The sequence below is a fragment of the Hyperoodon ampullatus genome (assembly GCF_949752795.1).
Source record: "Hyperoodon ampullatus genome assembly, chromosome: 3".
NCBI classification, from domain to species: Eukaryota; Metazoa; Chordata; class Mammalia; order Artiodactyla; family Ziphiidae; genus Hyperoodon; species Hyperoodon ampullatus.
Window position 1 is genome coordinate 83,132,647 of NC_136916.1, and position 26,189 is coordinate 83,158,835.

At 39.3% G+C, this 26,189-nt stretch overlaps 2 protein-coding genes across 2 annotated transcripts in view; one reads left to right on the forward strand and one right to left on the reverse strand.

Annotated features, from left to right (window-relative positions):
* Window positions 1–9,927, reverse strand: part of LOC307049540 (ankyrin repeat domain-containing protein 26-like) — a gene marked incomplete at its 5' end in the record, with an annotated part of 67,925 nt that extends 57,998 nt beyond the window's left edge. Inside the window, 3 exon segments of the mRNA XM_079699100.1 lie at window positions 8,790–8,862; window positions 9,267–9,382; window positions 9,883–9,927. Of these exon segments, the coding sequence (XP_079555226.1) occupies window positions 8,790–8,862; window positions 9,267–9,382; window positions 9,883–9,927 (234 nt within the window).
* A 989-nt stretch (window positions 9,928–10,916) lies between these two features.
* On the forward strand, window positions 10,917–24,884 carry LOC307049541 (ATP-dependent zinc metalloprotease YME1L1-like; the record flags this gene model as incomplete). The annotated part of the gene is made up of 8 exons (XM_079699101.1): window positions 10,917–10,927; window positions 18,998–19,110; window positions 19,970–20,125; window positions 21,119–21,270; window positions 22,276–22,402; window positions 22,495–22,568; window positions 23,214–23,300; window positions 24,741–24,884. 8 exons carry the CDS (start codon window positions 10,917–10,919, stop codon window positions 24,882–24,884), a joined length of 864 nt encoding a protein of 287 aa, XP_079555227.1.
* Window positions 24,885–26,189: the final 1,305 nt, after the last annotated feature.

The following is a 26,189-nucleotide window of genomic DNA, read 5'->3' on the forward strand; positions in this document are numbered from 1 at the left end:
TCTCTCAATGTTGTCTAATGTAACATTCTCCATTTTCTTTGCCTCTCACTGTTGTGGCCTCTCCCATTGAGGAGCACAGGCTCCGGACGCTTAGGCTTAGGGGCCATGGCTCACGGGCACAGCCGCTCCGCGGTACGTGGGAACTTCCAGGACCGGGACACGAACCTGTATCCCCTGCATCGGCAGGTGGACTCTCAACCACTGTGCCACCAGGGAGGCCCTCTCCATTTTCTTTACATGAAGGACTTAACAGTGACTTATAAAGGATTCCTGTTTGGTTTTATGTTCCCACCACTACAGCCTAACCCCTCATTTGGTACAGTCAGTGTCTAACTGCCCAGTACATAGTTGGTATTCAATAACAGGAATTTATTTAAGATCAAAACATTTAAAATGTCGAGAGGATCTCAAGTACCAAAGCAGTTGATACCTATAGGAGATCTCCGATAACAGTCTATACAAACTTAACATACCCCAAGCTAGAAATCCACATGCCCGTTCTAATTTTCCTATTCTTAACACTACTGTCATTTTATTGTCCTTCAGGTTTTAAAAAAGTGCCCCAGCATTTAGTGAGTCACTAATTGCCATTGTGATCATTTTTTTATTAGTTTCTGCTTTATAACAAAGTGAATCAGTCATACATATACATCTGTTTCCACATCCTTTCCCTCATGCATCTCCCTCCCTCCCACTCTCCTCATCCCACCCCTCCAGGCGGTCACAAAGCACCGAGCTGATCTCCCTGTGCTCTGCGGCTGCTTCCCACTATCTATCTACCTTACGTTTGGTAGTGTATATATGTCCATGCACTGTGATCATTTTTGTCTTACATTTCTATAGCACCCTTTACAGTTTACAAGGTGTGTTCACAGCTGTTACCACATCTGTTCCCTACACATACCTGAGAAGTGGGTACCAGTACCATTTTTTCGAAGGAGGTCACTGACGCTCAACCAGGGTAGACAAGTTTTTCCGAGATCCCACAGCTAGTGACAGAACCAGGATGCTACCATGTCTTTTGACTTTAAACACAGTGCTGTATCACTGCAGCAGCTGCCTATATCTAACAGATCAGGCCCTTCTTATCTCCTTCCATAGCTGTCACCTTACAACAGGTCATCATTACTTTATATTTATGTTACTTCAAGTATGGCTGCCATAAAGGTACTCAACGCACACTAGTTTATCCAAAATGGTGTGTACTTTTTAAACATCGCTAAACCTCACTGTTGTTATTATAACACCACATACTTATTATTGCCCATTCTTTTGCTTCTCTTGAAACGTTCCTTGCAGATCTATTTGAAAATCCAAATGTACTAATACTTTCAAGTCTCAGGCACTATCTTTTTCAGGTCTAAGTGGTAAAAAACTACATTTCAACCTGTTTCTCTCTGAACCTCACTAGGAGTTTTACACATCCATATGTACCAAAGAAACAAACATTTGCTTGGGAGACTGGGACTGACAGATACACTCTACTATATAAAAAATGGATCAATAATAAGGACCTCCTGTATAGCACAGAGAACTCTACTGAATACTCTGTAATGGCCTATATGGGGAAGGAATTGAAAAAAGAGTGGACATATGTATAACTGATTCACTTTGCTGTATATCTGAAACTAACACAACATTGTAAATCAACTATACTCCAACAAAAATTTTTTTAAAAAAAGAAAAGAAAAAAGAAACATACATTTGGCCATAGGCTGACCTGGAATAATGCTTCAGTTTTTTGATAAATTTAACTTCAGAACCCAAACTGATTCCTTATGACTTCTAAGCCTTGGTTTTTGCTCTGTGCTACACTGGTTTCATTAGGTGAATCTTGCAAATTAACAAAAGTGCACTATGTGGTAGTTACTATACTTAGCACACAATTATTTAATTAATTACAGGTTAAAAATGTAAGGAAAAACTTTTTTTTTTTAATTAGTTTCTGCTTTATAACAAAGTGAATCAGTCATACATATACATCTGTTCCCACATCCCTTCCCTCATGCATCTCCCTCCCTCCCACCCTCCCCATCCCACCCCTCCAGGCAGTCACAAAGCACCCAGCTGATCTCCCTGTGCTCTGTGGCTGCTTCCCACTATCTATCTACCTTACGTTTGGTAGTGTATATATATCCATGCCTCTCTTTCGCTTTGTCACAGCTTACACTTCCCCCTCCACATATCCTCAAGTTCATTCTCAAGTAGGTCTGTGTCTTTATTTCTGTCTTACCCCTATGTTCTTCATGACATTTTTTAGCTCAATTTCATTTCTTTTTATGGCTGAGTAATATTCCATTGTATATATGTGCCACATCTTCTTTACCCATTCATCCGATGATGGACACTTAGGTTGTTTCCATCTCCGGGCTATTGTAAATAGGGCTGCTATGAACATTTTGGTACATGTCCCTTTTTGAATTATGGTTTTCTCAGGGTATATGCCCAGTAGTGGGATTGCTGGGTCATATGGTAGTTCTATTTGTAGTTTTTTAAGGAACCTCCATACCGTTCTCCATAGTGGCTGTACCAATTCACATTCCCACCAGCAGTGCAAGAGGGTTCCCTTTTTTCCACACCCTCTCCAGCATTTATTGTTTCTAGATTTTTTGATGATGGCCATTCTGATTGGTGTAAGATGATATCTCATTGTAGTTTTGATTTGCATTTCTCTAATGAGTAAAGATGTTGAGCATCCTTTCATGTGTTTGTTGGCAGTCTGTATATCTTCTGTGGAGAAATGTCTATTTAGGTCTTCTGCCCATTTTTGGATTGGGTTGTTTGTTTTTTTGTTATTGAGCTGCATGAGCTGCTTATAAATTTTGGAGATTAATCCTTTGTCAGTTGCTCCATTTGCAAATATTTTCTCCCATTCTGAGGGTTGTCTTTTGGTCTCGTTTATGGTTTCCTTTGCTGTGCAAAAGCTTTGAAGTTTCATTAGGTCCCATGTGTTTATTTTTGTCTTTATTTCCATTTCTCTAGGAGGTGGGTCAAAAAGGATCTTGCTGTGATTTATATCATAAAGTGTTCTGCCTATGTTTTCCTCTAAGAGTTTGATAGTTTCTGGCCTTACATTTAGGTCTTTAATCCATTTTGAGCTTATTTTTGTGTATGGTGTTAGGGAGTGATCTAATCTCATACTTTTACATGTCCCTATCCAGTTTTCCCAGCACCACTTATTGAAGAGACTGTCCTTTCTCCACTGTACATTCCTGCCTCCTTTATCAAAGATAAGGTGACCATATGTCCGTGGGTTTATCTCTGGGCTTTCTATCCTGTTCCATTGATCTATCTTTCTGTTTTTGTGCCAGTACCATACTGTCTTGATTACTGTAGCTTTGTAGTATAGTCTGAAGTCAGGGAGCCTGATTCCTCCAGCTCCATTTTTCGTTCTCAAGATTGCTTTGGCTATTCGGGGTCTTTTGTGTTTCCATACAAATTGTGAAATTTTTTGTTCTAGTTCTGTGAAAAATGCCAGTGGTAGGGCCTCCCTGGTGGCGCAGTGGTTGAGAGTCCGCCTGCCGATGCAGGGGATACGGGTTCGTGCCCCGGTCTGGGAGGATCCCATATGCCGCGGAGCAGCTGGGCCCGTGAGCCATGGTTGCTGAGCCTGCGCATCCGGAGCCTGTGCTCCGCAACGGGAGAGGCCACAACAGTGAGAGGCCCGAGTACCCCAAAAAAAAAAAAAAAAGAAAAATGCCAGTGGTAGTTTGATAGGGATTGCATTGAATCTGTAGATTGCTTTGGGTAGTAGAGTCATTTTCACAATGTTGATTCTTCCAATCCAAGAACATGGTACATCTCTCCATCTATTTGTATCATCTTTAATTTCTTTCATCAGTGTCTTATAATTTTCTGCATACAGGTCTTTTGTCTCCTTAGGTAGGTTTATTCCTAGATATTTTATTCTTTTTGTTGCAATGGTAAATGGGAGTGTTTCCTTGATTTCACTTTCAGATTTTTCATCATTAGTATATAGGAATGCCACAGATTTCTGTGCATTAATTTTGTATCCTGCAACTTTACCAAATTCATTGATTAGCTCTAGTAGTTTTCTGGTAGCATCTTTAGGATTCTCTATGTATAGTATCATGTCATCTGCAAACAGTGACAGCTTTACTTCTTCTTTTCCGATTTGGATTCCTTTTATTTCCTTTTCTTCTCTGATTGCTGTGGCTAAAACTTCCAAAACTATGTTGAATAAGAGTGGTGAGAGTGGGCAACCTTGTCTTGTTCCTGATTTCAGTGGAAATGGTTTCAGTTTTTCACCATTGAGCACGATGCTGGCTGTGGGTTTGTCATATATGGCCTTTATCATGTTGAGGAAAGTTCCCTCTATGCCTACTTTCTGCAGGGTTTTTATCATGAATGGGTGTTGAATTTTGTCGAAAGCTTTCTCTGCATCTATTGAGATGATCATATGGTTTTTCTCCTTCAATTTGTTAATATGGTGTATCACGTTGACTGATTTGCGTATATTGAAGAATCCCTGCATTCCTGGAATAAACCCCACGTGATCATGGTGTATGATCCTTTTAATGTGCTGTTGGATTCTGTTTGCTAGTATTTTGGTGAGGATTTTTGCATCTATGTTCATCAGTGATATTGGCCTGTAGTTTTCTTTCTTTGTGACATCCTTGTCTGGTTTTGGTATCAGGGTGATGGTGGCCTCATAGAATGAGTTTGGGAGTGTTCCTCCCTCTTCTATATTTTGGAAGAGTTTGAGAAGGATAGGTGTTAGCTCTTCTCTAAATGCTTGATAGAATTCGCCTGTGAAGCCATCTGGTCCTGGGCTTTTGTTTGTTGGAAGATTTTTTATCACAGTTTCAATTTCAGTGCTTGTGATTGGTCTGTTCATATGTTCTATTTCTTCCTGATTCAGTCTTGGCAGGTTGTGCATTTCTAAGAATTTGTCCATTTCTTCCAGGTTGTCCATTTTATTGGCATAGAGTTGCTTGTAATAATCTCTCATGATCTTTTGTATTTCTGCAGTGTCAGTTGTTACTTCTCCTTTTTCATTTCTAATTCTATTGATTTGAGTCTTCTCCCTTTTTTTCTTGATGAGTCTGGCTAATGGTTTATCAATTTTGTTTATCTTCTCAAAGAACCAGCTTTTAGTTTTATGGATCTTTGCTATCGTTTCCTTCATTTCTTTTTCATTTATTTCTGATCTGATTTTTATGATTTCTTTCCTTCTGCTAACTTTGGGATGTTTTTGTTCTTCTTTCTCTAATTGCTTTAGGTGCAAGGTTAGGTTGTTTATTCAAGATGTTTCCTGTTTCTTAAGGTGGGATTGTATTGCTATAAACTTCCCTCTTAGAACTGCTTTTGCTGCATCCCATAGGTTTTGGGTCGTCGTGTCTCCATTGTCATTTGTTTCTAGGTATTTTTTAATTTCCTCTTTGATATCTTCAGTGATCACTTCGTTATTAAGTAGTGTATTGTTTAGCCTCCATGTGTTTGTATTTTTTACAGCTCTTTTCCTGTAATTGATATCTAGTCTCATAGCATTGTGGTCAGAAAAGATACTTGATACAACTTCAATTTTCTTAAATTTACCAAGGCTTGATTTGTGACCCAAGATATGATCTATCCTGGAGAATGTTCCATGAGCACTTGAGAAAAATGTGTATTCTGTTGTTTTTGGATGGAATGTCCTATAAATATCAATTAAGTCCATCTTGTTTAATGTATCATTTAAAGCTTGTGTTTCCTTATTTATTTTCATTTTGGATGATCTGTCCATTGGTGAAAGTGGGGTGTTAAAGTCCCCTACTATGATTGTGTTACTGTCGATTTCTCCTTTTATGGCTGTTAGTATTTGCCTTATGTATTGAGGTGCTCCTACGTTTGGTGCATAAATATTTACAATTGTTATATCTTCTTCTTGGATCGATCCCTTGATCATTATGTAGTGTCCTTCTTTGTCTCTTCTAGTAGTCTTTATTTTAAAGTCTATTTTGTCTGATATGAGAATTGCTACTCCAGCTTTCTTTTGGTTTCCATTTGCATGGAATATCTTTTTCCATCCCCTTACTTTCAGTCTGTATGTGTCTCTAGGTCTGAAGTGGGTCTCTTGTAGACAGCATATATATGGGTCTTGTTTTTGTATCCATTCAGCCAATCTGTGTCTTTTGGTGGGAGCATTTAGTCCATTTACATTTAAGGTAATTATCGATATGTATGTTCCTATTCCCATTTTCTTCATTGTTTTGGGTTCGTTATTGTAGGTCTTTTCCTTCTGTTGTGTTTCTTGCCTAGAGAAGTTCCTTTAGCATTTGTTGTAAAGCTGGTTTGGTGGTGCTGAACTCTCTCAGCTTTTGCTTGTCTGTAAACGTTTTAATTTCTCCATCAAATCTGAATGAGATCCTTGCTGGGTAGAGTAATCTTGGTTGCAGGTTTTTCTCCTTCATCACTTTAATTATGTCCTGCCACTCCCTTCTGGCTTGTAGAGTTTCTGCTGAGAGATCAGCTGTTATCCTGATGGGGATTCCCTTGTGTGTTATTTGTTGTTTTTGCCTTGCTGCTTTTAATATGATTTCTTTGTGTTTAATTTTTGACAGTTTGATTAATATGTGTCTTGGCGTATTTCTCCTTGGATTTATTCTGTATGGGACTCTCTGTGCCTCCTGGACTTGATTAACTATTTCCTTTCCCATATTAGGGAAGTTTTCAACTATAATCTCTTCAAATATTTTCTCAGTCCCTTTCTTTTTCTCTTCTTCTTCTGGAACCCCTATGATTCGAATGTTGGTGCGTTTAATGTTGTCCCAGAGGTCTCTGAGACTGTCCTCAATTCTTTTCATTCTTTTTTCTTTATTTTGCTCTGCATCAGTTATTTCCACTACTTTATCTTCCACCTCACTTATCCGTTCTTCTGCCTCAGTTATTCTGCTATTGATCCCATCTAGAGTATTTTTTATTTCATTTATTGTGTTTTTAATCGATGCTTGATTCATCTTTAGTTCTTCTAGGTCCTTGTTAACTGTTTCTTGCATTTTGTCTATTCTATTTCCAAGATTTTGGATCTGGGAAATAGAATCTTGCATCATCTTTACCATCATTATTCTGAATTCTTTTTCAGGTAGACTGCCTATTACCTCTTCATTTGTTAGGTCTGGTGGGTTTTTATCTTGCTCCTTCTCCTGCTGTGTGATTTTCTGTCTTCTCATTTTGCTTATGTTACTGTGTTTGGGGTCTCCTTTTTGCCGGCTGCAGGTTCGTAGTTCCCGTTGTTTTTGGTGTCTGTCCCCAGTGGCTAAGGTTGGTTTAGTGGGTTGTGTAGGCTTCCTGGTGGTGGGGACTAGTGCCTGTGTTCTGGTGGATGAGGCTGGATCTTGTCTTTCTGGTGGGCAGGTCCACGTCTGGTGGTGTGTTTTGGGGTGTCTGCGGACTTTTTATGATTTTAGGCCACCTTTCTGCTAATGGGTGGCGTTGTATTCCTGTCTTGCTAGTTGTTTGGCATAGGGTGTCCAGCACTGTAGCTTGCTGGTCGTTGAGTGAAGCTGGGTGCTGCTGTTGAGATGGAGATCTCTGGAAGATTTTCGCCGTTCGATATTATGTGGAGCTGGGAGGTCTCTTGTGGACCAGTGTCCTGAAGTTGGCTCTCCCACCTCAGAGGCAGAGCACTGACTCCTGGCTCCTCAATTTGGGATGATTTGTTGTCTATTCATGTATTCCACAGATGCAGAGTACATCAAGTTGATTGTGGAGCTTTAATCCGCTGCTTCTGAGGCTGCTGGGAGAGGTTTCCCTTTCTTTTCTTTGTTCTCACAGCTCCTGGGTCTCAGCTTTGGATTTGGCCCCGCCTCTGCGTGTAGGTCGCCGGAGGGCGTCTGTTCTTCGCTCAGACAGGACAGGGTTAAAGGAGCAGCCTCTTCGGGGACTCTGGCTCACTCAGGCCGGGCGGGAGGGAGGGGCACGGAGTGCGGGGCGAGCCTGCAGCCGCAGAGGCCGGCGTGACGTTGCACTAGCCTGAGGCGCGCCGTGCGTTCTCCCAGGGAAGCCGCCCCTGGATCCCGGGACCCCGGCAGTGGCGGGCTGAACAGGCTCCCGGAAGGGCGGTGTGGACAGTGACTTGCGCTCGCACACAGGCTTCTTGGCGGCGGCAGTAGCAGCCCCAGCGTCCCACGCCCGTCTCTGGGCTCCGCGCTTTCAGCCGCGACTCGCGCCCGTCTGCGGAGCCCCTTTAAGCAGCGCTCTCAATCCCGTCTCCTCGCGCACCAGGAAACCAAGAGGGAAGAAAAAGTCTCTTGCCTCTTCGGCAGCTCCAGGGTTCCCCCGGACTCCCTCCCGGCTAGCTGTGGCGCATTAGCCCCCCTCAGGCCGAGTTCTCGCCGCCAGCCCCAGTCCTCTCCCTGCGCCCCGACCGAAGCCCGCGCCTCAGCCTCCAGCGCCGCCCGCCCCGGCGGGCGAGCAGACAAGCCTCTCGGGCTGGTGAGCGCCGCTCGGCACCGCTCCTCTGTGCGGGAATCTCTCCTCTTTGCCCTACCCAGGTATGTGGGGAGTTTCTTGCCTTTTGGGAGGTCTGGGGTCTTCTGCCAGCGTTCAGTATGTGTTCTGTAGGAGTTGTTCCACGTGTAGCTGTATTTCTGGTGTATCCATGGGGAGGAAGGTGATCTCCGCGTCTTACTCTTCCGCCATCTTACCCGGAATTCTCAGGAAAAACTTTTGATGGGCAAATGCAAAGGTGAGAAAGTAAAGTCAAGGCACCCCCCGTTTTATGTTTTAACATCATTCAGTGCTTATATTTTAAAATAGAATAAAAAAATAATAATAGAAGATAGTACCTCAGTATCCCAAGGTGATTCTATAACTTCCTCTTCTCCTAATCCTAATGCTGACATCATATCTGTAAAATGCAGCCACAGATACATTAATGAGTTCATTTACTACTATGAATTTTAAATACATATATGTCTATCTCCATCCACAAATATTTAAATAAAATAAAGTAGCAGAAAAGAATTTCAGAGGGTTGAGGCATTTTCAGGAAGAAAAAGTTGGTAGTAGTTGGGCTACTTCTGAAGAAACGAAGCAAAAGAAATATACTTAAAAAGAAATGGAAAAAAAAAAAAGGGCTTCACTGGTGGGGCAGTGGTTGAGGGTCCGCCTGCCGATGCAGCGGATACGGATTCGTGCCCTGGTACGGGAAGATCCCACATGCCTCAGAGCGGCTGGGCCCGTGAGCCGTGGCCGCTGGGCCTGCGCGTCTGGAGCCTGTGCTCCGCAACGGGAGAGGCCATAGCAGTGAGAGGCCTGCGTACCGCAAAAAAAAAAAAAAAAAAGAAGTCAAATTGTTAGGATCTGTTTGCTCTTGTAGAGCACGTTCAGTATCAGTATCATTTTCTTTTTCTCCAATTTCTGGATTTGTTGATCCTTCCTATAAAAACAAAACAAAATAAAACAAACACCTCATTCCAGAAAACATCATACTCATTCATTTGGTCATTCAATCAATCAGTAAGACCACAAACATTTACTGGATCTGTCAAATCATAGGCACTATCCTGGGAGAAAAGCTGGAAATATAAATAGAAGACTGATTCTGCTCTGTATTCCAGGAGAAATAGAGCTACATGAAAACAAGTAAGAACAGCAAAGTATCATTCAAAAGCTCTACAATTGATGTGAACAGAGTACAGGAAGGGCACACAGGAAAGAGGAGTCAGCTGTATCTGGGTAGCTCAGGAAATGCTGCTAAGACAGGTCTGTGTCTTAAAAGACACACACAGTGTAGAGAGGGGATGTGAAGGGGATTCTAGAAAAGGCAGCCTGAGGAAAAGGACGAGGCGTGAAACAACATAACAAGTCACGTGGAAAACTAGAACACAGTTACGGGGAATGGTATGGAGAGACAAAACTGGAGGATCAGAGCCAAACCAAAAAAAGCAAGTGTCCTCCTAGAACATGAACTTTCTCCTTCATGTGATGGGGATCCACTACATAAGTAGAGGTGTTACATCTTCACAAGTATATTTTAGAAAGGTCACTCTGGCAGCAACGTAAAGATGAACATCAGGGGAGCAAAACTAGAAAAGAGCATTTCAAAATTATAAGTGAGAAAGTAATAGGAAATGAAAAATGGTAAGCAGGTAGAAAATACTGAACTTGATGAGCAACAGGATGTGGTGATTTCAGGGAGGGATGGAGTCCAGGATTTTTCCTGCTTTGGTATTTCAGTGATGTTTTCTACTAGGATGGGGAAGACAGATGACAGAGTAGCTTACAAAGAGTCAGGAAAGAGGAAAGCATCAGGGACAATGTCTTCAGTTTGGGGCATAACAAATTTGAGGCACCCAGGGGACTTAGAAGAAAGATTTGGATAAATGCATTTGGATTAGTAATAGATAAACTTATTCAGGAAAAGCATATGATGTTAAGATAAATATCTGTAAAATATACTAACCTGGTATAATTAAATGATGCAAACCTATGCAGAGTTCTGAACTTTTGAAAATATAAACAAGACTGGGGAAGAAAACTATGAGATTCAATTTTTCGATTATATATTGCAACATTTGTTTAAGGATATAAAATATACTCTTTCACGAATATGTGCAAATATTCATTTCCTGGATAGTATAGCAATAAGCATTTTTAAGTTTAATGAAAAGGGTTAATTGTAAAACACCAACTCAAAAGACTACAAGAACACTCCTTTTCAAAAATTAATCTGAAAAGACAAGTTTTAAATTGTAGAAGAGAATGTTTATGTGATTATGGAATTATAAGGCATTTTTAAGTACTACTATGATGTACGAAAGAAATATAAAACCCTATTTTGAGTGTTGCTGTAGATCAAAAAATTGTTTCTTAAAGTCATATAAGACATTCTGGAAGTCTAGGAGCAAATAATTTGAATTGGTAAACTTGAAAATGTTTTTCAAAAATTAGTCGGGGGTTTTCCGGGTAAGATGGCGGAAGAGTAAGACGCGGAGATCACCTTCCTCCCCACGGATACACCAGAAATACAGCTACACGTGGAACAACTCCTACAGAACACCTACTGAACGCTGGCAGAAGACCCCAGACCTCCCAAAAGGCAAGAAACTCCCCACATACCTGGGTAGGGCAAAGCGGAGAGATTCCCGCACAGAGGATCGGTGCCGAGCGGCACTCACCAGCCCGAGAGCCTTGTCTGCTCGCCCGCCGGGGCGGACGGCGCTGGAAGCTGAGGCTCGGGCTTCGGTTAGAGCGCAGGGAGAGGACTGGGGCTGGCGGCGAGAACTCAGCCTGAAGGGGGCTAATGTGCCACAGCTAGCCGGGAGGGAGTCCGGGAAAACTCTGGAGCTGCCGAAGAGGCAAGAGACTTTTTCTACCCTCTTGGTTTCCTGGTGCGCGAGGAGAGGGGATTAAGAGCGCTGCTTAAAGGGGCTCCACAGACGGGCGCGAGTCGCGACTGAAAGCGCGGAGCCCAGTGACGGGCGTGGGACGCTGGGGCTGCTGCTGCCGCCGCCAAGAAGCCTGTGTGCGAGCGCAGGTCACTGTCCACACCGCCCTTCCGGGAGCCTGTGCAGCCCGCCACTGCCGGGGCCCCGGGATCCAGGGGCGGCTTCCCTGGGAGAACGCACGGCGCGCCTCGGACTGGTGCAACGTCACGCCGACCTCTGCCGCTGCAGGCTCGCCCCGCACTCCGTGCCCCTCCCTCCCGCCCGGCCTGAGTGAGCCAGAGTTCCCGAAGAGGCTGCTCCTTTAACCCTTTCCTGTCTGAGCGAAGAACAGACGCCCTCCGGCGACCTACAGGCAGAGGCGGGGCCAAATCCAAAGCTGAGACCGGGGAGCTGTGAGAACAAAGAACAGAAAGGGAAACCTCTCCCAGCAGCCTCAGAAGCAGCGGATTAAAGCTCCACAATCAACTCGATGTACCCTGCATCTATGGAATACATGAATAGACAACAAATCATCCCAAATTGAGGAGCCAGGAGTCAGTACTGTGCCTCTGAGGTGGGAGAGCCAACTTCAGGACACTGGTCCACAAGAGACCTCCCAGCTCCACATAATATCAAACGGCGAAAATCTTCCAGAGATCTCCATCTCAACACCAGCACCCAGCTTCACTCAACGACCAGCAAGCTACAGTGCTGGACACCCTATGCCAAACAACTAGCAAGACAGGAACACAACACCACCCATTAGCAGAGAGGTGGCCTAAAATCATAAAAAGTCCGCAGACACCCCAAAACACACCACCAGACGTGGACCTGCCCACCAGAAAGACAAGATCCAGCCTCATCCACCAGAACACAGGCACTAGTCCCCTCGACCAGGAAGCCTACACAACCCACTAAACCAACCTTAGCCACTGGGGACAGACACCAAAAACAACAGGAACTACGAACCTGCAGCCGGCAAAAAGGAGACCCCAAACACAGTAACATAAGCAAAATGAGAAGACAGAAAAACACACAGTAGGAGAAGGAGCAAGATAAAAACCCACCAGACCTAACAAATGAAGAGGTAATAGGCAGTCTACCTGAAAAAGAATTCAGAATAATGATGGTAAAGATGATGCAAGATTCTATTTCCCAGATCCAAAATCTTGGAAATAGAATAGACAAAATGCAAGAAACAGTTAACAAGGACCTAGAAGAACTAAAGATGAATCAAGCATCGATTAAAAACACAATAAATGAAATAAAAAATACTCTAGATGGGATCAATAGCAGAATAACTGAGGCAGAAGAACGGATAAGTGAGGTGGAAGATAAAGTAGTGGAAATAACTGATGCAGAGCAAAATAAAGAAAAAAGAATGAAAAGAATTGAGGACAGTCTCAGAGACCTCTGGGACAACATTAAACGCACCAACATTCGAATCATAGGGGTTCCAGAAGAAGAAGAGAAAAAGAAAGGGACTGAGAAAATATTTGAAGAGATTATAGTTGAAAACTTCCCTAATATGGGAAAGGAAATAGTTAATCAAGTCCAGGAGGCACAGAGAGTCCCATACAGAATAAATCCAAGGAGAAATACGCCAAGACACATATTAATCAAACTGTCAAAAATTAAACACAAAGAAATCATATTAAAAGCAGCAAGGCAAAAACAACAAATAACACACAAGGGAATCCCCATCAGGATAACAGCTGATCTCTCAGCAGAAACTCTACAAGCCAGAAGGGAGTGGCAGGACATAATTAAAGTGATGAAGGAGAAAAACCTGCAACCAAGATTACTCTACCCAGCAAGGATCTCATTCAGATTTGATGGAGAAATTAAAACGTTTACAGACAAGCAAAAGCTGAGAGAGTTCAGCACCACCAAACCAGCTTTACAACAAATGCTAAAGGAACTTCTCTAGGCAAGAAACACAACAGAAGGAAAAGACCTACAATAACGAACCCAAAACAATTAAGAAAATGGGAATAGGAACATACATATCGATAATTACCTTAAATGTAAATGGACTAAACGCTCCCACCAAAAGACACAGATTGGCTGAATGGATACAAAAACAAGACCCATATATATGCTGTCTACAGGAGACCCACTTCAGACCTAGAGACACATACAGACTGAAAGTAAGGGGATGGAAAAAGATATTCCATGCAAATGGAAACCAAAAGAAAGCTGGAGTAGCAATTCTCATATCAGACAAAATAGACTTTAAAATAAAGACTACTAGAAGAGACAAAGAAGGACACTACATAATGATCAAGGGATCGATCCAAGAAGAAGATATAACAATTGTAAATATTTATGCACCCAACATAGGAGCACCTCAATACATAAGGCAAACACTAACAGCCATAAAAGGAGAAATCGACAGTAACACAATCATAGTAGGGGACTTTCACACCCCACTTTCACCAATGGACAGATCATCCAAAATGAAAATAAATAAGGAAACACAAGCTTTAAATGATACATTAAACAAGATGGACTTAATTGATATTTATAGGACATTCCATCCAAAAACAACAGAATACACATTTTTCTCAAGTGCTCATGGAACATTCTCCAGGATAGATCATATCTTGGGTCACAAATCAAGCCTTGGTAAATTTAAGAAAATTGAAATTGTATCAAGTATCTTTTCCGACCACAATGCTATGAGACTAGATATCAATTACAGGAAAAGAGCTATAAAAAATACAAACACATGGAGGCTAAACAATACATTACTTAATAACGAAGTGATCACTGAAGAAATCAAAGAGGAAATAAAAAAATACCTAGAAACAAATGACAATGGAGACACGACGACCCAAAACCTATGGGATGCAGCAAAAGCAGTTCTAAGAGGGAAGTTTATAGCAATACAATCCCACCTTAAGAAACAGGAAATATCTCGACTAAACAACCTAACCTTGCACCTAAAGCAATTAGAGAAAGAAGAACAAAAACATCCCAAAGTTAGCAGAAGGAAAGAAATCATAAAAATCAGATCAGAAATAAATGAAAAAGAAATGAAGGAAACAATACCAAAGATCAATAAAACTAAAAGCTGGTTCTTTGAGAAGATAAACAAAATTGATAAACCATTAGCCAGACTCATCAAGAAAAAAAGGGAGAAGACTCAAATCAATAGAATTAGAAATGAAAAAGGAGAAGTAACAACTGACACTGCAGAAATACAAAAGATCGTGAGAGATTACTATAAGCAACTCTATGCCAATAAAATGGACAACCTGGAAGAAATGGACAAATTCTTAGAAATGCACAACCTGCCAAGACTGAATCAGGAAGAAATAGAACATATGAACAGACCAATCACAAGCACTGAAATTGAAACTGTGATAAAAAATCTTCCAACAAACAAAAGCCCAGGACCAGATGGCTTCACAGGCGAATTCTATCAAGCATTTAGAGAAGAGCTAACACCTATCCTTCTCAAACTCTTCCAAAATATAGCAGAGGGAGGAACACTCCCAAACTCATTCTACGAGGCCACCATCACCTTGATACCAAAACCAGACAAGGATGTCACAAAGAAAGAAAACTACAGGCCAATATCACTGATGAACATAGATGCAAAAATCCTCAACAAAATACTAGCAAACAGAATCCAACAGCACATTAAAAGGATCATACACCATGATCAAGTGGGGTTTATCCCAGGAATGCAAGGATTCTTCAATATACGCAAATCAATCAACGTGATATACCATATTAACAAATTGAAGGAGAAAAACCATATGATCATCTCAATAGATGCAGAGAAAGCTTTCGACAAAATTCAACACCCATTCATGATAAAAACCCTGCAGAAAGTAGGCATAGAGGGAACTTTCCTCAACATAATAAAGGCCATATATGACAAACCCACAGCCAGCATCGTCCTCAATGGTGAAAAACTGAAACCATTTCCACTAAGATCAGGAACAAGACAAGGTTGCCCACTCTCACCACTCTTATTCAACATAGTTTTGGAAGTTTTAGCCACAGCAATCAGAGAAGAAAAGCAAATAAAAGGAATCCAAATTGGAAAAGAAGAAGTAAAGCTGTCACTGTTTGCAGATGACATGATACTATACATAGAGAATCCTAAGGATGCTACCAGAAAACTACTAGAGCTAATCAATGAATTTGGTAAAGTTGCAGGATACAAAATTAATGCACAGAAATCTCTGGCATTCCTATATACTAGTGATGAAAAATCTGAAAGTGAAATCAAGGAAACACTCCCATTTACCATTGCAACAAAAAGAATAAAATATCTAGGAATAAACCTACCTAAGGAGACAAAAGACCTATATGCAGAAAATTATAAGACACTGATGAAAGAAATTAAAGATGATACAAATAGATGGAGAGATGTACCATGTTCTTGGATTGGAAGAATCAACATTGTGAAAATGACTCTACTACCCAAAGCAATCTACAGATTCAATGCAATCCCTATCAAAATACCACTGGCATTTTTCACAGAACTAGAACAAAAAATTTCACAATTTGTATGGAAACACAAAAGACCCCGAATAGCCAAAGCAATCTTGAGAACGAAAAATGGAGCTGGAGGAATCAGGCTCCCTGACTTCAGACTATACTACAAAGCTGCAGTAATCAAGACAGTATGGTACTGGCACAAAAACAGAAAGATAGATCAATGGAACAGGATAGAAAGCCCAGAGGTAAACCCACGGACATATGGTCACCTTATCTTTGATAAAGGAGGCAGGAATGTACAGTGGAGAAAGGACAGTCTCTTCAATAAGTGGTGTTGGGAAAACTGGACAGGGACATGTAAAAGTATGAGATTAGATCACTCCCTAACACCATACACAAAAATAAGCTCAAAATGGATTAAAGACCTAAATGTAAGGCCAGACACTATCAAACTCTTAGAGGACAACATAGGCAGAACACTCTATGACATAAATCACAGCAAGATCCTTTTGGACCCACCTCCTAGAGAAATGGAAATAAAGACAAAAATAAACACATGGGACCTAATGAAACTTAAAAGCTTTTGCACAGCAAAGGAAACCATAAACAAGACCAAAAGACAACCCTCAGAATGGGAGAAAATATTTGCAAATGAAGCAACTGACAAAGGATTAATCTCCAAAATTTATAAGCAGCTCATGCAGCTCAATAACAAAAAAACAAACAACCCAATCCAAAAATGGGCGGAAGACCTAAATAGACATTTCTCCAAAGAAGATATACAGACTGCCAACAAACACATGAAAGGATGCTCAACATCTTTACTCATTAGAGAAATGCAAATCAAAACTACAATGAGATATCATCTCACACCAGTCAGAATGGCCATCATCAAAAAATCTAGAAACAATAAATGCTGGAGAGGGTGTGGAAAAAAGGGAACACTCTTGCACTGCTGGTGGGAATGTGAATTGGTACAGCCACTATGGAGAACGGTATGGAGGTTCCTTAAAAAACTACAAATAGAACTACCATATGACCCAGCAATCCCACTACTGGGCATATACCCTGAGAAAACCATAATTCAAAAAGAGACATGTACCAAAATGTTCATAGCAGCCCTATTTACAATAGCCCGGAGATGGAAACAACCTAAGTGTCCATCATCGGATGAATGGATAAAGAAGATGTGGCACATATATACAATGGAATATTACTCAGCCATAAAAAGAAAGGAAATTGAGCTATTTGTAATGAGGTGGATGGACCTAGAGTCTGTCATACAGAGTGAAGTAAGTCAGAAAGAGAAAGACAAATACTGTATGCTGACACATATATATGGAATTTAAGAAAAAAAAGGTCATGAAGAACATAGGGGTAAGACAGGAATAAAGACACAGACCTACTAGAGAATGGACTTGAGGACATGGGGAGGGGGAAGGGTAAGCTGTGACAAAGTGAAAGAGCGGCATGGACATATATACACTACCAAACGTAAGGTAGATAGCTAGTGGGAAGCAGCCGCATAGCACAGGGAGATCAGCTCGGTGCTTTGTGACTGCCTGGAGGGGTGGGATAGGGAGGGTGGGAGGGAGACGCAAAAGGGAGGGGATATGGGAACATATGTATACATATAACTGATTAAATTTGTGATAAAGCAAAAAATAAAAAAATTTAAAAAAAAAAATTAGTCGGAGACTCAAGCTTTTTGTGTCAGGTCATCTCTTCCTAACTAGAAAAATTATTATGAAGGTATGTAACCACAGATGACTTGGTGATTTATTATTAACACTTTTATTGAAGTGCACTGGCATTTTAAGAAAACAATTAGAGATGCCTTATCATTTTGGGCATTAAAAAGATCAATCCCTTTTCTTTGCTGTTAGTAAGATTAACGATAAACAGTTTTGCATAGAACATTTCTACATGTGTGCTGTTTTAATTTTCAATGAAAAGGTCCTTTTTTTTTATAATAGTTTTAAGCCCAACGAAGGAGTTATCATCATAGGAGCCACAAACTTCCCAGAGGCATTAGATAAGTAAGTATTCAAATTTTTGTGATATATTCTAGAATAGTGATGAACTTTAAAAATATTGTGCTAAGTGAAGGAAACCCATCACAAAACATCACATATTATATGATTGCTTTTATATGAAATGTCTAGAATAAGCAGATCCATAGCAACAGAAAGGAATTTAGTGGTTGCCAGAGGTTAGGGAAAATGGGGAATAACTGCCAGTAGATTTGGGGTTTCTTTCAGCTGGAGAAGAGAGGGAGGGGGTAAAAATTCTCTAAAATTAGATTGTGGTGATGGTTGGGCAACTCTGAATATATTAAAAACCACTGGGTTACACTACCAAACGTAAAATAGATAGCTAGTGGGAAGCAGCGGCACAGCACAGGGAGATCAGCTCGGTGCTTTGTGACCACCTAGAGGGGTGGGATAGGGAGGGTGGCAGGGACGGAGATGCAAGAGGGAGGGGATATGGGGATATATGTATATGTATAACTGATTCACTTTGTTATACAGCAGAAAATAACACAACATTGTAAAGCAAATTATACTCCAATAATGATGTTAAAAAAAAACAACACTGGGTTTTCGACTTCAAATTCTATGATATGAAAATTGTATCTCAGTAAAGCTGCTAAAAGAATCTTCTCACAACTTAAACATCACAAAGCTTTTGGGCGGGGGGTAGAGAGGATTTTTAGAATAAAATTTACTATAGTTTAAAATTTTTATTGGTTTTATTATATAGAAGTTATTCATACTTTCATTTGATCTAATAGTTGGTTCTTGCCTAAGACTCTAGTTTAACATTTTGTACTTAATAGTAGTAAGATGGATGTGTAGCTCTCATAATAGATTGCTGTAGAATTATTTGTTCCTTGACTGGCTGACTTGCATGTCTTTGTCTCTGAAGGGTTGTATGCTATCTAGATGCACACATTTATCTATATGAACCTTTGTTCTGCCTTCTGGTTATTGAAACTGTTCTTTGAGCCACGTTTTATAAGGAACTAATCTGAATATTTATGTTCAAAATAAATATTGGTTGCCATTGTCTTTCCATCTTCTCTTTAGGATGTCAGTCCTGTTTAACTTGACCTTCAGCACAGTCAGCTTATTAATTTATATTTTCTTTTTGTATTCTCCCTTTAGTGCCTTAATACGTCCTGGTTCTTTTGACATGCAGGTTACAGTTCCCAGGCCAGATGTAAAAGGTCGAACAGAAATCTTGAAGTGGTATCTCAATAAAATAAAGTTTTATCAGTGTAAGTCTTAATTCGACGATACAGACATTATCTCCATAAAATGGTAATATATCAATCCACCCTGTTTGTGGTCCTTACTCAGGATGTCTTAAAAGACAAATTCCTTTAAATGTCTATTTTTCTCTCCTCTTGTTTGTCCATAAAGTCCATTTCTCAATGAACGTGTGTCCAGAGATTCTGTCATTTTGAATCCCGATTCTAAAGAAAGGTTTCTTTTGAGTACTTAGATAATACTTGATGAAATCTATGTATAAATGTTTCTTTAGATGAATGTAAAATATAAAATCATATAAAAAGCACCTGTATATTATGAGCATAGTACCTCATGATATAGTCACTTTGGGGCCAAAAGAGGGGAAGCAGACTATAAAACAAAACACATGGAAATATTATGGAACTACCTGAGTAATAAAAGCAGCTATTAAAGCTGCAGTATTTTCAAAGATACCTGAATCAATTCTTAAAACCAAATATGTTTCCGATAATAAGGGGGGCTTTTATGTCCAAAGTTATTTCAAGATGAAATTCTGAAAACAAAATGTCTATGAATGTGCTTTTTCAGTTTGTGGTTAGGCCATAATTAAACGTTTGTAAATCGTTATCTGGCAACTGTACCTTTCTTTGTTTATCACAAAGTTATTTAAATATAAGAACTTCTGTGATTTGTCCCAATGACAATTTTAATGGTGTCTTTACTAGCAGTTTTGGCTTTTTCCCCTTAGAATTTAGTGAAGTAAGCTTTTGTAAAATTACAGTTCATGATGGCTGTCTTCTTTTTTCATTTGCAATGTGGGTTCTTTATGAAGAGCTTTTTATTAGCTCTTCCGAAATTTTAATATTGTGTCCTGTCTGCATATAGCTGTTGATCCAGAAATCATAGCTCGAGGTACTGTTGGCTTTTCTGGAGCAGAGTTGGAGAATCTTGTGAACCAAGCTGCTTTAAAGGCAGCTGTTGATGGAAAAGAAGTGGTAACCATGAAGGAACTAGAGTTTTCCAAAGATAAAATCCTAATGGGTAGGTTTTCTTTTTTTTCCCCCTATCTTATACTGTTCATTATGTTAGAGAAAAAATTCTTTTTTTTTAAATTGCCACTTGGTAATTTTTGGTTTGGTGGTAATTCACTCTTTTTTATAAAAAATTTATTTATTTATTTATTTATTGGCTGCATTGGGTCTTCGTTGCTGCATGCGGGGTTTCTCTAGTTGCAGCGAGAGGGGGCTACTCTTCATTGCGGTGCATGGGCTTCTCATTGTGGTGGCTTCTCGTGGAACATGGGCTCTAGGTGCGTGGGCTTCAGTAGTTGTGGCTTATGGGCTCTAGAACTCAGGCTCAGTAGCTGTGGCGCATGGGCTTAGTTGCTCCGCGGCATGTGGAGTCTTCTTGGACCAGAGCTCGAACCCGTGTCCCCTGCATTGGCAGGCAGATTCTTAACCACTGCGCCACCAGGGAAGTCCGAGAAAAAACTCTTAATTTTGAGAGAAAGTTTATAAAAAAGAAAGGTATAGAAACATGCAAATATATACTCTGACATAGCAACACAGTTGGCCTGTTACAGAACAAATATATCATAACTTATATTACACTCTTTGGGGGGCATGAGTGCCCATGTCTTTCCTCTTGTCTGATATTGCTGATAAAAGAATAGTTAATTTTACTGTTTTTCAGAATTTAATTTTTATTTTAAATCTTGAATTGCCTTCAAAACAGGTTAGTTATGATATTCCTGTTAAATTAGAAGTTTATTTTCTAGAAATAGAATAAAGCTTTTCCTTTTGATATAAGGATTAAGATGATAGTTTTTACAGTTTGGTTTTCAGTTGACAAATTATGGTTTACATGTGTTGTAGAGTGGAATATACTCATTTTTTAAACTTTCAAACTTTTAAAATATTTATTAATGATATTAAATCATATGACTCTAAGAATGACTTTGAGACAAAGGAGCTTCATTCATTTAAATATACCTTCTTAATGGAGTATTTTACTTAAGTAAATTTTTATTCTTAGGGCCTGAGCGTAGAAGTGTGGAAATTGATAACAAAAACAAAACAATCACAGCGTATCATGAATCTGGTCACGCTATTATTGCATATTACACTAAAGATGCTATGCCTATCAACAAAGCTACAATCATGCCACGAGGGCCAACACTTGGACATGTATCTTTAGTTTTTCTTTTCTTTCAAATAGTGCTCCCCAGGAGCTTATGTAGGAAATTGCTGATGAAAACATTTCAAACGGAAATTCAGCTACTTCCTAGGTGTGTTGATACTTTCTTCTTTAACTTCCTCAACTGTCTTGAAATCAGACATACTTGTGAAATTTACCTGCTAATAAAGGATATCCTTAATATTTCAGATAATATATTTACATTATGAAATGTAATTCAGGAATGACAGCAAAATATAATTCTTAAATATGTAGTTGCTCTTTTCCCCTCGAAAGAAATTATGTATCATAGTGACTGGTTCAATAGTTTTTCTAAGTTTTTTCTCATTGTGTACAAGTTTCATTTTCATATATTTCTATTTATAGACGTTTATTTTTATTTATTTGTATTTAAAGTTTTATTTTTGGCTGCGTTGGGTCTTCTTTGCTGCACGCGGGCTTTCTCTAGTTGAAGCGAGAGGGGGCTGCTCTTCATTGCGGTGCGTGGGCTTCTCATTGTGGTGGCTTCTCTTGTTGCAGAGCACAGGCTCTAGGCGTGCGGGCTTCAGTAGTTGTGGTACATGGGCTCAGTGGTCGTGGCTTGCAGGCTCTAGAGCACAGGCCCAGTAGTTGTGGCGCACAGGCTGAGTTGCTCCGCGGCATGTGGGATCTTCCCAGACCAGGGCTCGAACCGTGTCCCCTGCATTGGCAGGCAGATTCTTAACCAGTGCACCACCAGGGATGTCCCTATAGACGTTTTAAACATTTTTGTGCAACGAGGGACAAACAGCTGTATTGCAGCATTAACTACTTACTATTTATAAACTGCACTTTTGCTTTCCTCATTTTATACATAGCTGGTTTGGTCATCAATCACCATGACCATCTCTATTAAATGCCGCTGAGCTTTCAGCATCATGGTATTAAGGTCATGAGAGGCAAATGATAATTCAGGTTATTAGTGTAAGTGTTTCAAAACTGGGTCTGAATTTTTTCTTTGTTTTTCAATTGTCTAGGTGTACCTGTTGCCTGAAAATGATCGACGGAACGAAACTAGAGCTCAGCTTCTTGCTCAGATGGATGTCAGTATGGGAGGAAGAGTGGCAGAGGAACTTATATTTGGAGCTGATCATATTACAACAGGTTGGCTGTAAAGAATAGCTTTGGTTCAAATTGTGTTTGTTGGTTTAAAGATTTTTTTTAACTTGAGTTTTATGTATATTTCAAATTTTCAGGTGCTTCCAGTGATTTTGATAATGCAACCCAAATAGCAAAGCAGATGGTCACCAAATTTGGAATGAGTGAAAAGGTAATGGCTAATTTTAATCCTTCCTCATGTATCAAATGTTGATGTGCCAAGTGTCTCTTTGTGAGAGAGGATTCTCATTATAAATTGATAGATTTTCCCCTGTCTCATTCCAAATGAATTTAACAAAGCTGACTCTAAACTAAATGTCATTTTCTGAGAAATGTAACATACTCTTTCCATTCCAGCTGCTCAAACAGTAAGAATTATTACTTCATGAATTAACCAAATGATGATATAAATTCTTTAGCTTTTTTATTCATATGACATCGAAGACCTTCTTGTTGAGCTTGCTTACTTTGCCCTTTCCACATACTTCACGTCCCTACGTTATCACTGTGGCTCCAGAAAGCAATTCCAGTACTCTGTGAATTGTGGATTTCTGGACTAGAATAGCTGCTAAGGTTTTCTAAGAAGGTACTCAGAACGATACTTGGGATTTAAAATTTTCCCTCTTGCTCACACTTTTTAGTATTATACTTTCAGGAGAATAATGAAATTTTTTTGCCCTCAAGGGCATTTTTATATTGTATTTTTTCCTTGCCCCCATGATATTTATTTTCTTATGTATAGGATAGTACTTCCTCTGTTACATACATTAGTGTTGGAGGATTTTCTGTTGGATTTCTTTCTTTTCATTGATTTTAGCTTGGAGTTATGACCTACAGTGATACAGGGAAACTGAGTCCAGAAACTCAATCTGCTATTGAACAGGAAACCAGAATCCTTCTGAGGGTAATGATCTTTTTTTAAATGATTATTTATCTATTTAGTCAAAATGTGCCTAAATATTTGGGTGCTTGCAAAAAAACTAAAGTTCCTCTGTTTTATACAGTTAATAGGTGCACCGTTGCTGCAGTGATTAACTATGTCATAGACTGGATCTTTGACATAGACTGGAACCCCTGATCATAGACTGGATCTTTATTTTATTCTGGCCATAGGCTAAGAATAATTTACATATATATATATATATATACATATGTGTATATATATTTTTTTTTAAATAAATTTATTTATTTTATTTTTGGCTGCATTGGGTCTTTGTTGCTGCATGTGGGCTTTCTCTGGTTGCAGCGAGCAGGGGCTGCTCTTCATTGCGGTGGCTTCTCTTGTTGCTGAGCATGGGCTCTAGGGCACGGGCTTCAGTGGCTGTGGTGCGGGGCTTCAGTGGTTGTGGCGTGCGGGCTTAGTTGCTTCACGGCATGTGGGATCTTCCCGGACCAGGGATTGAACCCGTGTCCCCTGCATTGGCAGACGGATTCTTAACCACTGTGCCACTTGGGAAGCCCAGAAAATTTACAGTGTGATTTTAGTATTCAGTTCTTCTTTAGCTGATATATTTCTAATATTTTATGTATTTTCTTTAATTTGATTATTTTACTTGGACATGGTTATGTTCAAAATGTCTAGTAATTGTATTGTGTTTATATGACCTGTGCTTCTTGGTTTTAGTAAATTCATTTTTACATTTTCCACCCAATTTTATAAGGACAAAAATATAATTCACTAGTAAAATATGGGCAGAAAGATTGTACAGGCAAATATGACACTGCCAAAAATGAACTGTTATTACTGCCATTATTCATAAGCTGATAAACTTAATTCAGGCTCACCTTTGGAAAGAGAGTTGAAGGATTTAAATGAAAAGTTCAAGGTGGGTTGCAAAAAAAATCAAATGTATGGAAGTCAAGGATCACCTCTAATCATACTGTATTACAGTACTGAGAGGTGAGTGTGTTACCAAGTAAAAGAATGGAAATTATATCTTTTCTGGCCATTCTAGATTGAGTAAATTGGTGAAATCTCAAGAGGCAAAAGGAGCAAACTCCCTTTCCTTTTAGCACGTATACTGAAAAGAGAAATAGATTTCTGTGTTCACAGACCTTATTTAGAAAGCAGATGAGTACAGTGTATACTTTTATTTCTTAAGTAGCTTTTTGTTTAAGTAGTCCTCAGTTATCTCTATGATAGATTTTGAGGTTAAAAATGTAACATTTGAAAGTATGAAAGAGTTATCTTTAGGGAACCAAGCTTTTAAATGCATTTATCTTTCATAACTAGAAGTCAATAGATTTTATAGTTTTTTTAGGGTGCATAAAGGCTTTTTATCTCATTTAGGGTTTGTGCTTCTCCTAAGGTTTCTGCCTCTTACATATCTGCTTTGTATTTCAGGATTCGTATGAGCGAGCAAAACATATGTTGAAGACTCATGCAAAAGAGCACAAGAATCTAGCAGAAGTTTTATTGACCTATGAGCCTTTGGATGTCAAAGAGATTCAGATTGTTCTTGAGGGGAAGAAATTGGATGTGAGATGATAGCTCTTGATGCATTGTTGGTTTTATTGCAAGACCATAAGTAGCACTGCAGTAGTTGTATTTTGCAACACTTTTCTCCCATTCTTGGTATCACTCAAGGGTGTGAAACACTTTGTCAGTCTTTTGTCACATTTATCTAATTTTGATTATTCTCATGATGGACACCTACTGCAAACAGCAATTTATTAAAGAAAATAAAGAACTATCAGGATTGAAAACAGCTTGTTTGAGAAATGTCAATCAGTTATTAACTTGAAAATAAGTAATGCTTTTATGGTTGGTTACAGTGCTAGATGTGAATAGAAATTGTGCCTTTAGCTCTTGGGAAGTATTTTTACTTAGGAAAATAAAATTCTTGAAGGATTGTTTTTATTTCTAGACAGTACCACTTATCTTTGATAAAGAAATGATGTTATTTGGCTATAGGTAAATCATATTTCTACATACATCAGTGGAAACTTCATTAAGATGCACTTAATTATGATCTAGATTGACCATATATAAAGTGTTTTTTAAAAAAAATCTAAGAGTAGAGAATTGTGAACCTACAGATACAATCAGAATTTAAATGATTATTATAAGCTTTTTAAAATGCAGCTTGCATTTTCATGGTCTTTATTTTTAACATTACTATCACTCTGAAAATGAAGTTTATTTCAGAGCAGCAGTATTTTGTTAAATAAACAAGTAACACACCTCAAATTATGAATAACTGTGTAATTATGCTTTGCATTAAAACCAAAAACCCAGTCCCATTCAGAGTGAACTTTTGAATTATGCTGTGTTAGAAATGGAAAGTTGTGTTTATTTTCCAGTCAGATTTTGTGCATATGAATGTGTTGTTACAGAATTTATGGATGACTTTATTTAACTCAGTAGAAAAATTATTTTAGAGCACATTGTAGTGGTTTTACAACCATAGTATATTCTTGAAGCGATTTTATTAAAATTACCTACAGTTTTCTAGTAACTTTTAAGCTGTATATGGTCTTTGTTGAGGTTGGTAGAGGGAGCTTGCTACATGATATTCTTGCCCTTTATTTGGGTAATTTAAAATTTTGATGTCCTTTCAAACTTAGAGAAACATTACCAGAATAATACAAGGAATTCTCATATACCCTTGATTCAGATATACCAGTTATTTTCATTTGCCCGTTTTTTATTGCCCCTGCTTCCTTTCTGCCTTCCTCCTCTCTTCCCTCCCTCCCTCCTTCCCTCCCCTTCTCTCTGTGTTTATATATATATATGAGTATACATGTCTTTGCGTGGACACGTTTTCATTTGTCTTGGTAGACTTCTAGAAAT